Genomic DNA, 14777 nt, shown 5'->3' with positions numbered 1-14777 from the left:
AGTCAGTGCAGTACTGTCAGTACAGTCAGTGCAGACAGTGCATTGCAGTGCCTGCAGAACAGATGGTGCAGTTCAGTGCAGGTTTTGTTGCTAGTTCTACTTTTACAAAATCCTAGTGATGTAGGAATCCTAGAAATGTGCATAAAAATGGCTGCTCCTGACACTCAACTGTATGCAAGTAACCAGACCGATACCATGGCTCACCATGGCCTCAAACCTGACAAGCTATCACACGTGAAATGGTTCCAGCTGTCGTTCTCACAGAGCAAATGGAAACCAATTCCACACTAATGCCATAGAGAACAACAGGTTCATTAGTTTCTGTAGGCTCATGCCAGTTGGTCATTAGCAGCTGTACACAAAGGGTATTTCTCATTTGTCTGAACTCTTACAAGAATTTAGCGTGAGCTGCTTTTCGGTGGAGACAAATGACAGGTCATTTTGAGGACTCTCTGTGCCCAGCTACTGGGAAACAATAACGGGTCTGTTTTCAATTATTTTTCCAATCCCACTTGTTCCAGACAGCAGATTGGTAATACATCTAGAACCTCTATTTTTATTTTTTATTTTTTTGGCAATTGCTTGGAAAAAAGGCTCATGTCCAGTTGTTTTCAGCCAGAAATGGTCTTTTGTGTGTGTGTGTTTGTGCGTGTGTGCCCCCACATATGTGTGTGCATGAGTGTGTGTGTTTGTGTTTGTGTGTGGGTGTGTGCCCGTGTATATGTGCATGAGTGTGTGTGTGTGTGTGTGTGTGTGTGCATCATCAAAACACATGGATAATCATGATCAAAGTACATGGACAGCTTGGAAAGGGCCCTTCTGTGGTGTCTGATCAGTATAATCTATAACCCAGCCTGTCAGGAAGCTCCGAGTATCAAATGAGTTAATGATCTGCTGCGGAGAGGATGCTGACACCTGATTGGAATAACAAGAAGGAATCTAAACAGGAAGGTACTAATAGTATTACTGACAAAACCTATCCTCAGCAGCTTCCCATATTTATTTCTGGTTCCACATATGAGCCTTTTCAAAAGTTTTCCTTTCTAAAAGCATATTTTTCACTTTGATAAAGATGTAATGCTGACTTGCATTCATACTGATGCAATTCTGCAGATGGCTTGAAAGGAGTGATATTACTGAGGATGCAGACCTTTCTCTAAGCCAGCCCACAATAATAAAGCACACAGGTGAATAGGACACATATTTATTTTACCTTAGATATCTTCTTGCTGCTAGATGAAATATTTGACACATGATGCATGCTGCCTTCTGTTGAAAATAATGGAATGCATAGCTTGAATCAATTTTTCTTAATTTCCTAATTACACAACCTTTTACAAAATAAACTGTATCTTATGGTGCATGTACTGAGGTACTTGTGAGTCATTGTAGAGAATTAGGGTCACAAATGCATCCAACCTACAAGACTAGGTTTCTTGCCACTACTCTATGCATTTCAGTAACTAGATCTTTGAGAAAGTAAGAACAAAATACCACTGTAAATGTTTATTGTAATGAATGTCCCAATCAATTTTATCTTGCAAAATGGGATATTTGTATGAAAATCTTTTGTTTGGTTTTTTGTTTCAGGTACCTTGAAAGTCACGTATGCACACACACATGCACACGGACACCCACACACACACACACACAATGACATTTAACCAGAGCACAGGAGAGAGGCAATCTCTTTATTCCCAGGGCTAATCGCAATGGATTTATGACCGCACTGTCCACCTATTGGCTAGCAGATACACCCCTTCCCCCACCACAATCTTTCTCATAGATACACAAGATGGACTCTCTGGAGAAAAGGAGATGCCATCCTTCAGCACAACCTTGAGCCAAGGGTACTGTACACTGTACATGACTGTGGCTCTAAAAGCACTTACATTTCAAAAGCACAATCCACCAAAGCATCTCCAATTAATATTCACACATGACTTTACATCTGACTGTAGGACTGATAGCTAGTTAGCATTTTCATTGACGCTGTTGCAGATAGGACTTTTTTTTTTTTAGATATGGTGCTACTGCCTTTGTATGAAATAGTTCTATTGCACTTCTTTAGTTGCTGTCTGTGTTGCACACATAGTTTTTCTTGCTCAGCAGGTTTCCCCAGTTAAGGGTATCTGTCCAATTAAAAAGTCCATCAATATATCAATTTGACATGTGGGTAACTGCACCATTCTCCCTCTTCGATTCACATGATTGGCAACCCAATTCAGGGCCATTCTGTGGGAGTTGTACTATATTTCTTACGGGAAACTTAATCAGTGGCTCATTAGAGCTTGCAGGGAGTTCAGTGAAGTAATGTGGACCATATGAACTATGAACCACAATCCCCCAATACCTTTGAAAACAGGGCTGGCCAGCACTGATGGGAACCATATTCAGTGCCTCATTAACAAGAACGATTTTTCACTGAAATGTCTCTCTCAATTTTCGACAGGAAGATACGTTTCAGACCGAGTATTTCACCTGTGTTACATCACATTTAGACTTTTAGAAGATGGTAATCTGTCGTGACTGAATATTTTAATTAGCAAAATGCATTTAAAATGCATGTTTCCAAAGGTGGAACCAATGTAATGTACATAATGGGCTATGGAAATGGGCTTGCAGCCACAGTGTTTCTGGTTCTATTCGCAAGGGCAAATCGTGTGTAAATGACCTCTGGTGAGGCTGGTTGTGTGGCCAGAGTGAGAGCCAAGGGCATTGAGTTGTCAGAGCCTCCTGAGGGAGCTATCGGTTTCCGTTGTGCTTACGGTAGTAAGGAGGCAAGGATGGAGAAGCTCATTCTCATGTGTGGAGATGCAGAGTTGAGTAGCGGAGGTGGACCAGGACTGCCCATCGCCAGGTGTGCAGTGTGTCTGATACCGTAAATCCTTCCCTTCTCGGACGTTACATTGCATTACTTTACAGGCATTTAGCAGACGCTCTTACCCAGAGAGACTTACATAACTTTGCATAGCATTTACATTGCATCCATTTATACAGCTGGACATACTGAAGCAATGAAGGTTAAGTACCTTGCTCAAGGGTACAAATGGAGTGCCCTACCCAGGATACGAATCTGTGACCTTTAGGTTACAATACCAATTATACTGCATTTACCCGCTACAATGTCTTTGATAGGAGAAAAAAGCGGTGAAAGAATATATAAACCATTGTATAGACCATTGTTTATGGCTCCTTATCAGTACAGCTGACATTTTTTCATATGACTGACGATGTCAAATCTCTAGGCAGATAGTGAAGCCATTTTTTCCACCTCGCATTACAAGCACAATGGCAGAATTCATTGTTCACTTTCAAAAGCATAAAACCCCTCGCACTTAGCATTTTAAGGCTTTTTAACATTTTACCCACGTCCTTCGAACAACCCGTACGTGGTTTCCACTGTATAGGACTAGTATAGGGCACACTGCCTACTTCTAAGGACCACACTGTAGCCTCATGATAGACATCCATACTGTATCACTATGTGAAAGCTAAGAACGTTATAGTGCTGCCCTTGGTCTGTCTCCAAGCCATTTTCTCATCTCCTGCACGTGACAGCAATTATGTTAATTTGTACAGACACGTGCTAAATAAACCATTCTCTCGCGCGTCGGCAGCCTGCTCCAGCTCCAGCTCTCAGTCTGAATGACTCGAGCATCGGGATGACTTAAAGCACTGGCGCTACAGAAAATGTGTAGCCGAGGGTACAAATCAGCAGTTACTCAGGGAGGAGGCCGTTCTTCACAGAGCGAACAGCATCTGAGACAGTGAAAACTGCTGAGACGGAGAGCTGTGCGGAGACACCCTGTCTCTCACACTATTGTTACTCCCAGCAATATCCAGTCTGAAGAATGGCTATATACTGTAAGGCAGAGGCTTCATTCAAGGGTCCAGGAGGAATGAGTGCTTTTTTATATGATATATCGTACGTGAGGCGTCCTCAGAACCACGGGGAGAAAGCTGGACAAGTTCAAGCTCTCAATTTTATTCCAACAGCTATATCTGGAGGCTCACGATGGCAGCACATCATAGCTTTTTAAGATGACATTTGCAATATAAGCTGTATTATAAGCTGTATTATATATGTATCTATACCAGTGGTGGAATGTCCAGGGGTTAGAAAGTAAAAGCCCTGCCATGTGTTTCTTCCACCCATGAACTCAGCCTGCTGATTTCACTAATTAGTTCTAGCTACCTCCTGGTTGAATAATTGTGCTAATTAGTAAATCCAGGCGACTGGGAGAAAATACTGGGGAAGACTTTCACTTTCTGAACTTGGATTTTCCACCTCTTACCATATAGGAAGCACCTGGTTCTTCAGATAACTTCAAAAATTACATATTTTGCTCAAATGAGGTCTTTTCACTCACTGTCTCGCAATGTGTGTGGGTTCAAGATCATGAAAAGTAGAACCACCAGATCCGTCTGTGTGTGTGTGTGCGCGCGTGTGTGTGTGTGGATGGGAGGGGGTGGATGGTAGGTGGGGGGAGGGGGGTTGTGTGTCACTGTTGAATTTAGTGTAGTAAGTTAAAGTCCTAGGCACAGCACTGCTCTTTGGCCTTTGGCCACGAGAACCGTAATCGCTTCAGTAAATATCAAACTTTGCCGTATCGATGGCGGACGGGTCAGCATGACAACAACGCCGCTGACAGAGAAGACTACAGGTATGACCAGACCCAGAGAGGCTGATGCCCAAGAGGAGCATGAGATAAGGTGTCTGTACCCCACTGGAGCTCTCAGCAGAGAGCCAATGCCTGCACCTGAACGTGCCTGTCTCAGCGAGAGCTCGGAGCTTCCACTGTCGAGTGCATTTAAGCAGGCAATGGGCCATTCAGTGTGAGCTATGATTACATTGTTTTGGCACCGTACCTTATTTCTGTGGCACAACAATATGGTCCACATGCATGAAGCTGTCTGTTTGGGCACCGCAACAACACTAACATTAGCTAGCCGCTGGAACTGTTGCTACTGCCATGATGCTGAATATCTCAAGTTAAGTACGTCTGAAAACATAGCCCAATTTCTGCAATTTCATATCTTCCGTATAAAATTCACAATCAAGCTTATCATTTTTGCCTCAAGCAATCAAACGTGCATCTGTAATGAGTTTCCTGGCAGTTAGTAATACGTTCTTCACTGAGCCTTTCTCTTTGAATATTCTCTCTGAATATTGCATTTAATGGGTTTGCATGTTTCCTTTAAACATGATTGCATTACACCGCGTTTATCACACTGCCAGGGAAATTGACATTAGTACTGCGACCGAGCAGGCAAGCGCAACTGCCATACTGACAGGTTCCATTACAAATCTCCTTTACCCAGCAGCCCCCATTCCAACGGCTTGAGGCGGGGGTCTGCTGGGAGTTCCAGCTTCAGAGTTGGCACGCCATTTCATCACAGAGCAGAGAGGAAGATTATGCAGAGACTAATTATGTAATGGTTAAGTGATGGCCTCTTTCACACCCTCCGCTGTGTAAGTAATCCGGAAAGTGATCTGGGAATGCCTTTCTCATTTATGATTCTGGGAACAAGGTCCATTTGCAAGCCACTCTGATTCACTACCTCTGATCGTGCAGGGGACTAAAATGAACCGAAACAAAATACAGAAACACACTTTAAATTTTGTTTTTTAAAGGTTTTTAGCGACAAAAACACGCCTGCAACACCACATTCACAATATCTCCACAAATAGCTAATAGCAAACAACTGGAAAAAAATTAATCAACAAAATGGTAGAACAGATTCCACCATTCGCAGCTGGTCCTACTGACCAAGCTAAAGTAACACTGATCTTGAACCAGTCGCCCTACTATATTTGGGGTACGTTTATAAGACTTAATACCATTGGTGTGTTTGCATTCACAGACAGCCGAAAACAAACTACTTCAAACATCTTTAAAACACTAAAGTTGGCCTAGATACTTTTACTGCTGTGAACACTCAAACGACGCCTGCATCTCTCCAATCGAATTTGAGCTCTTTAATTTAGATCCTTCCTTATATAACAGCTGAAAGTGGCAAAAAGCCATTGACTTTGAATGTGAAACTACGGAAAGCTAATAGGTATGGAGATGAGGCCTAATATTGCACCAGCCCCTGTGGCAAGAACCTTTAGCATGGTACTTACCTGTTTATCACAGTGAAACCTCTCATCTCTGCATATTGCACTTATGTAACACCGCAAATGAAAATGATGAAATTTTGCTTAGGGTTTGTATAATACTGCTTCTCAACCTGGCGATGGGGTGGGTGACCTGCAGGGATTCAGCGTGTTCACAGCAGCCAAATCTGCGTCTGAATCGCAGCCACCCCACCTCAAGCAGCTTCCCCAGCACTACCTCCGCACAAGTCCTCCTTCCTCACCGGTATGACATCTCTCCTGTCAGTCAAACGCACGTGGCCAATCATCCACTCTCTCTTGCGCTTACACTTACAGCCTCAGTGCGGGGACACTTTAACTACTCAGCAGCCATACCCCGGCACCCTTCAGCGCCGAGTTGCAGATGCAGAGTTGAGTAGTGGAGGTGGACCAGGACTGCCCATCGCCAAGTGTGCAGTGTGTCTGATACCGTAAATCCTTCTCTTCTCAGACGTTACATTGCATTACTATACATGCATTTAGCAGACGCGCTTACCCAGAGCGACTTACACAACTTTGCATAGCATTTACATCGCATCCATTTATACAGCTGGACATATTGAAGCAACGAAGGTTAAGTACCTTGCTCAAGGGTACAAATAGAGTGCCCTACCCAGGAAACGAATCTGTGACCTTTAGGTTACAATACCCATTATACTGCATTTACCCGCTACAATGTCTTTGATAGGAGAAAAAAGCGGTGAAAGAATATATAAACAAATCCATTGTTTATGGCTCCTTATCAGTACAGCTGACATTTTTTCATATGACTGATGATGTCAAATCTCTAGGCAGATACTGAAGCCATTTTATTTCCACCTCGCATTACAAGCACAATGGCAGAATTTGTTGTTCACTTTCAAAAGCATAAAACCCCTCACACATAGCATTTAAAGGCTTTTTAACATTTTACCCAAGTCCTACGAACAACCCGTACGTGGTTTCCACTGTATAGGACTAGTATAGGGCACACTGCCTACTTCTAAGGACCACACTGTAGCCTCATGATAGACATCCATACTGTATCACTATGTGAAAGCTAAGAACGTTATAGTGCTGCCCTTGGTCTGTCTCCAAGCCATTTTCTCATCTCCTGCACGTGACAGCAATTATGTAAATTTGTACAGACACGTGCTAAATAAACCATTCTCTCGCGCGTCGGCAGCCTGCTCCAGCTCCAGCTCTCAGTCTGAATGACTCGAGCATCGGGATGACTTAAAGCACTGGCGCTACAGAAAATGTGTAGCCGAGGGTACAAATCAGCAGTTACTCAGGGAGGAGGCCGTTCTTCACAGAGCGAACAGCATCTGAGACAGCGAAAACTGCTGAGACGGAGAGCTGTGTGGAGACACCCTGTCTCTCACACTATTGTTACTCCCAGCAATATCCAGTCTGAAGAATGGTATATAAGGCAGAGGCTTCATTCAAGGGTCCAGGAGGAATGAGTGCTTTTTTATATGATATATCGTACGTGAGGCGTCCTCAGAACCACGGGGAGAAAGCTGGACAAGTTCAAGCTCTCAATTTTATTCCAACAGCTATATCTGGAGGCCCATGATGGCAGCACATCATAGGCCTTTTTAAGATGACATTTGCAATATAAGCTGTATTATAAGCTGTATTATATATGTATCTATACCAGTGGTGGAATGTCCAGGGGTTAGAAAGTAAAAGCCCTGCCATGTGTTTCTTCCACCCATGAACTCAGCCTGCTGATTTCACTAATTAGTTCTAGCTACCTCCTGGTTGAATAATTGTGCTAATTAGCAAATCCAGGCGACTGGGAGAAAATACTGGGGAAGACTTTCACTTTCTGAACTTGGATTTTCCACCTCTTACCATATAGGAAGCACCTGGTTCTTCAGATAACTTCAAAAATTACATATTTTGCTCAAATGAGGTCTTTTCACTCACTGTTTCGCAATGTGTGTGGGTTCAAGATCATGAAAAGTAGAACTGCATTTACTGCATTGTACTGCATTTTTTTATATAGCGCTTTTATCCAAAGCGCTTTACAATTGATGCCTCTCATTCGCCAGAGCAGTTAGGTGTTAGGGGTTAGGTGTCTTGCTCAAGGACACTTCGACACGCCCAGGGCGGGCTTTGAACCGGCAACCCTCCGACTGCCAGAAAATCGGTCTTACCTTACCACCAGACCCGTCTGTGTGTGTGTGCGCGTGCGTGTGTGTGTGTGGATGGGAGGGGGTGGATGGTAGGTGGGGGGAGGGGGGTAGTGTGTCACTGTTGAATTTAGTGTAGTAAGTTCAAGTCCTAGGCACAGCACTGCTCTTTGGCCTTTGGCCACGAGAACCGTAATCGCTTCAGCAAATATCAAACTTTGCCGTATCGATGGCGGACGGGTCAGCATGACAACAACGCCGCTGACAGAGAAGACTACAGGTATGACCAGACCCAGAGAGGCTGATGCCCAAGAGGAGCATGAGATAAGGTGTCTGTACCCCACTGGAGCTCTCAGCAGAGAGCCAATGCCTGCACCTGAACGTGCCTGTCTCAGCGAGAGCTCGGAGCTTCCACGTTGCTCAGCAATGTTTCACTAGCACTGCTCGCGTCGTCCATGAGTCATTAAGCAGGCAATGGGCCATTCAGTGTGAGCTATGATTACATTGTTTTGGCACCGTACCTTATTTCTGTGGCACAACAATATGGTCCACATGCATGAAGCTGTCTGTTTGGGCACCGCAACAACACTAACATTAGCTAGCCGCTGGAACTGTTGCTACTGCCATGATGCTGAATATCTCAAGTTAAGTACGTCTGAAAACATAGCCCAATTTCTGCAATTTCATATCTTCCGCATAAAAATTCAACAATCAAGCTTATCATTTTTTGCCTCAAGCAATCAAACGTGCATCTGTAATGACGTTTCCTGGCAGTTAGTAATACGTTCTTGACTGAGCCTTTCTCTTTGAATATTCTCTCTGAATATTGCATTTAATGGGTTTGCATGTTTCCTTTAAACATGATTGCATTACACCGCGTTTATCACACTGCCAGGGAAATTGACATTAGTACTGCGACCGAGCAGGCAAGCGCAACTGCCATACTGACAGGTTCCATTACAAATCTCCTTTACCCAGCAGCCCCCAGTCCAACGGCTTGAGGCGGGGGTCTGCTGGGAGTTCCAGCTCCAGAGCTGGCACGCCATTTCATCACACAGAGCAGAGAGGAAGATTATGCAGAGACTAATTATGTAATGGTTAAGTGATGGCCTCTTTCACACCCTCCGCTGTGTAAGTAATCCGGAAAGTGATCATTTATGATTCTGGGAACAAAGTCCATTTGCAAGCCACTCTGATTCACTACCTCTGATCGTGCAGGGGACTAAAATGAACCGAAACACTTTAAATTTTGTTTTTTAAAGGTTTTTAGCGACAAAAACACGCCTGCAACACCACATTCACAATATCTCCACAAATAGCTAATAGCAAACAACTGGAAAAAAATTAATTAACAAAAAGTCATGGTAGAACAGATTCCACCATTCGCAGCTGGTCCTACTGACCAAGCTAAAGTAACACTGATCTTGAACCAGTCGCCCTACTATATTTGGGGTACGTTTATAAGACTTAATACCATTTGTGTGTTTGCGTTCAAAGACAGCTGAAAACTAACTACTTCAAACGTCTTTAAAACACTAAAGTTGGCCTAGATACTTTTACGGCTACTTTTAACAACGCCTGCATCTCTCCAATCGAATTTGAGCTCTTTAATTTAGATCCTTCCTTATATAACAGCTGAAAGTGGCAAAAAGCCATTGACTTTGAATGTGAAACTATGGAAAGCTAATAGGTATGGAGATGAGGCCTAATATTGCACCAGCCCCTGTGGCAAGAACCTTTAGCATGGTACTTACCTGTTTATCACAGTGAAACCTCTCATCTCTGCATATTGCACTTATGTAACACCGCAAATGAAAATGATGAAATTTTGCTTAGGGTTTGTATAATACTGCTTCTCAACGTGGCGATGGGGTGGGTGACCTGCAGGGATTCAGCGTGTTCACAGCAGCCAAATCTGCATCTGAATCGCAGCCATCCCACCTCGAGCAGCTTCCCCAGCACTACCTCCGCACAAGTCCTCCTTCCTCACCGGTATGACATCTCTCCTGTCAGTCAAACGCACGTGGCCAATCATCCACTCTCTCTTGCGCTTACACTTACAGCCTCCGTGCGGGGACACTTTAACTACTCAGCAGCCATACCCCGGCACCCTTCAGCGCCGTCTCCCCACCCCCCCACCCTCCCCCCATCCTCTTCCTCTCGTGTGTCATGTCTGTCCTCCGCATCGCTCAAAATGTCATTTTCCAGATGGCCCTGCCTCTGACGGCGCGATGATGAATTTCCTTTGTGGTCGTAATTGCAATTTACTGGCGGGGCACCCGCCCACACTCAATCACGGGCAGCGGTCTGAGCGCAGGATTCAGGCGCTAAGCTGACTCTCTCGCAGAAAGAGCGCTCGGCACGCGGGGCGGAATCCGCGCGCTCGAAAGGGCGCCGCTCGCCGTCCTTCAAGCCGCCGGGGAGGACGCGCGTCGTCCTCCAACAGGCAGAGCCGCCGCGAAGGACAAACGGCTGCCATGCAAACGGCAGACTGATCCCCTCCGTTAGAATCACAGCGCAATTAAAACGTGTCAAACGCAAAAAGGCACAAATGTGTTCAGACACCAGAATATGCAAAGACATGGCATGTCCATCCCCGATCCACTGCTGCCTTCACTGTTGTGTCAGTTCCCTGAGATGGAAATCTTTAGTAATTATATGCAAATAGCCTACTGTTAGGAAGATGTAAGTGACTGGGGGAGGGTGGGGGGGGGGGGCGGGGGTGGCAGTTTGTGAGTACACAAGGTGAAAAATTGAGATATTCTGGATTGGATGAGAGGGATTGCATCTGATATGCTGCAGATTGCCCAGTTGGAAAAAGCTGGTGATTTTACAAGCAGCATGTTATTCTATTTACAAGCAAAATACACCTGTTGCAAAAAGATGTTTCTAAATATAGTTATTGTTATGTTCTTCCAAGCCAATCGTGTAGCGGCTCAGTAAAAAACAAACAATGCAAGGTGATGAATATGGCAGCAGACTTTCGCAAACTGGAAAGCTTCTTTTTCAGGTACAGACATTTCCAATAAGGGAAACCTGGCAAAGGGCACTGCAATCTTTTTTCCAAGGTAAGATAAGCACAAAGATGACAATGGCGTGGAGAGACGAAGCTTGGTTAAAGAAAGGCGCTGTGTTGGGTTCAGCATGAACCACACCATGCCCAGCCCCCAACCTGTGTGCATTTGTGTGTGCCTGCACGCGTACACGGCTGTATGCAAGTGTCCTCGTGAGTGCGTGTGCACATGTATGATGACACCGTTTATGTGTAAAGTGAAGGGGGAGGGGGTTAAGCATCAATATTCTTCTTCTGGTGGGAAGGCTAAAGTGCAACTGAGACATATGAGGACTCTAATACCCCATATAGTGATACACATAACTTCACTTAGATGCAGTCCAGAACATGTATGTCTTTCAGACATTCCAAAAAAAAATATATATATATATATCCATGTGTAGGAACAGAACCACTTATTGGTATTCAAATGAAGATAAGACAGATGAAGTAATCCTGTAAATGTAGGACTATGTTTAAATATAGCCACCTGACTGTTTCACCTTTAAAAATAAGATTCTGGAGGGTTTCCTCTCATATATCTACCATGTGGTGACATCTAAATACAATATGCAATTGAATTCAAACCACTGGAAAGGTTCTGACACACAGAAGAAATGCAATAATAGAAATTATACATTTATTCAACCATAGCCAACAGCCATCCCACTGACTGAGAAAACAGGCACTTGAGAATGCTCACTAATAATGTTATGTTTTCTTTTGTCTTGGCGTAATGTAGGAGTATAGACCATCTGTAATGTCTTTGTAATTGGGCAGCCTTCAGAGAATAGTTCTGGTTGTGTGTAGAGTGAAAAAGGAGAGCTTCACACAGTTGAATTTAGGTGTGGACTACATACAATGGTGTTCCTTCTGGCATCCAATCAATTCCTTAATGTAATGATGACTATATTTTATAAATTTCATCAAGTTTATGCATCTATTAGTGGATATTACTGGAGTCTCTATTCTATTTTATTGTCTATTTAAAAGCCATTGTGTTTATTTTTGTCCTCTCTAATTTTTCACCAAAAACAAAGTCTCCACCTGTTTCAACATACTGACTTATGTCCCATGCAGCAACCCACAGGGCCTGGCAGCCAGGCAGAGTACACAGAGTCATGCCATCTCCATCTTATTTTTCACACTGAATGAGCTAATGACATTTACTGTATATTCCCCCACAAGACAATTCTATCTTTCTTTCTTTTTTTTAAAATGCTGAGCAGAGTGTGTGATTTAATTAATCATTTTATTACATTCAATTTAGGTTCTGCATAATTTTGCTCAATATAATTGGTTTGGAGTTACTTCCTCCTAAGCAAACTTATCGCATAAGGACAAATAATGTCTGAAACTGCACCAGGCAGAAGGCTCCATTCCAAATAGCATATCTCCTCAACCACAGAATATTTTCTCAGAATAACTTCATAGGGCCTCTCATTATATCACTTGCAAGCATAGTTGGGTTGCTCAATAGGGCAGTAATGTGAAATAGACATCACAAATCTGAAACTGTCAAATATAAGTGCATACCCCCGAAATTAAGTGATGTTCACATAGATCATTTAAACAGCTTTTTCAGATAGTATTTGTTATTTACAGAATCAGTGCTCGACACTGCAGACTCATATTTGAGTATTTTTTATTTTAGATATTCCATCGTAAATTTACCTTCAAAATCAACACAACACAAAGGATAAATAGACATGACATACTTTTTGAAATATCTTATGATAACTATAATGATAACGTGGTAACTATAATACGGATAGCATCACGCCTCTTGCACTACTACTGCTACTATTTCTACTACTAAAACAACAATTATTATTATTATGCCTGATGTAAATCTTTTTTTTATTTTTTATTTATTTTGTTATTCCTATCAGGCTCGGTACGCGTGCAGCAACAATTTATGCATGGCAGCAGAAAAAATAAAAACGAGTATAACTCGGTTATACTTGGATATTGATGTAGCACAAAACATTTCATTACAGCACTGCAACTAACTCCCATGGGCACACATGCTTTAGACGTTTCCATTCGACATGCTGATCATTTCAACCGCAGACATAAAATTGTTGCTGTCTGCAGCACAGCTAACCGCTTCAGCTTCTTTTAAAAGCTTTCACTTAAAAGGTTTGCATCTCGAGCATTTTGTCGGTTCACTTGGCTATTATTGTACGCTTTTGAAAAGCTACGGAGTACTCACTTCTGTGGCTGGAGTACCCAGGATAGTAGCCGTAGTACCCCGTGATCCGCAAAATCCTGTCCTCGATATCATGTAGACCATTTCTTGTTACTTTGATGGTTTCTCTGTAACAAGGGAGGCTGTCCGAGTCGCTCCTCGAGCGGGACGGCGACGTTATTTCTGGTAGTTGAATAGTCTTCAGAGGCTCCAGACGAATACTGGTAAGGTCACCACCGTCGCCAACCTCCGTTTCTAAACCTGTTTTATTCATCCTAGGTCCAAGCCAGCCAACGGTTGGGGACTGAGCGCTCACCATGCAGACAGCGTCTGTGGCAACAGCATCACGGTACGGGAGACACATTCCATCACACTGATGCTCAAATTAAGCCAAGAAAGCGCGTGGGACCTGTAATACAAGTGTTATGCTTCTAACTTCGGTCGCCAGAGGGCGGTATATTTTCACCACGGGCGATGTAAAAAGAGACAGTATTGTAAAAGCGTGGTAAGTTAGGGTGAAAAAAAAAATGAAACGCGTATGAAATATTTTCCTATTTTGTTTTAGAACTAAGATAGTGAAAAAATAGTTTTCACGTTAGCGTTTGCCACATTCTAAAACAATAAAATATATTTTCAATTCATTTTTTTTATAATGCAGAGATACATTTTTCCTGGCTTTTAAATGAATACATTAAGTATGATAGAACTAGAAAAAATGTCGCCAAAATGCCAAGCTTTAATTTGGAGAGAACCGCGTCCAGTGTTCACTAAGCATATCTCTCAGAATACAATTTTCATTGCGGTGAATTTCAACTGAAACTTTAGCAAATATATATTTTCCCGTCGTGTCGCAGGCGTGGCCTATTATTTTATTACACAATAATAGTGTATATTTGCTTTTGGCTAAATTTGCGTGAAAGCGTGCCATTTAAGTGAGCGTTGGATCGGATACGATGTTCTACCCATTCCATTCTACCTGTGTAGCCTGTTGTTTCAGCCTCTGCTGATCCGAGGTTACTCACTACACTGCCTGCGGTATCCATTTCCATTGTTATAACACCCTTTACATTTTAATAGAATCACAGCGTTGCCTTTAGGAACACACATAAATGCCGACTACGGCATGAACAATGAAATACATGACTATATGCATGATACATGATAAAGTTGATAGTTTTGCAAACGTGTAAATTGGAATAGTACAAAATACACGAGAATTGCGGAATGAAAAGCTATAATGGCAGTGCGGTTCAAAGCCGATCTAAACAGAAA

At 43.0% G+C, this 14777-nt stretch overlaps 1 protein-coding gene across 1 annotated transcript in view; it reads right to left on the bottom strand.

The window, feature by feature from the left end:
* Positions 1–13927, bottom strand: part of slc35f4 (solute carrier family 35 member F4) — a 45310-nt gene extending 31383 nt beyond the window's left edge. The window contains exon 1 of the mRNA XM_064328976.1: positions 13530–13927. Coding sequence (XP_064185046.1) covers positions 13530–13869 — 340 coding nt within the window. The 5' untranslated portion in view covers positions 13870–13927. The remainder of the gene's footprint in view (positions 1–13529) is intronic.
* Between the last annotated feature and the right edge of the window lie 850 nt (positions 13928–14777).

The sequence above is a fragment of the Anguilla rostrata genome, chromosome 1 (genome assembly GCF_018555375.3).
Source record: "Anguilla rostrata isolate EN2019 chromosome 1, ASM1855537v3, whole genome shotgun sequence".
Classification (NCBI taxonomy): domain Eukaryota; kingdom Metazoa; phylum Chordata; class Actinopteri; order Anguilliformes; family Anguillidae; genus Anguilla; species Anguilla rostrata.
This window is presented reverse-complemented; position numbering and strand designations above follow the sequence as displayed.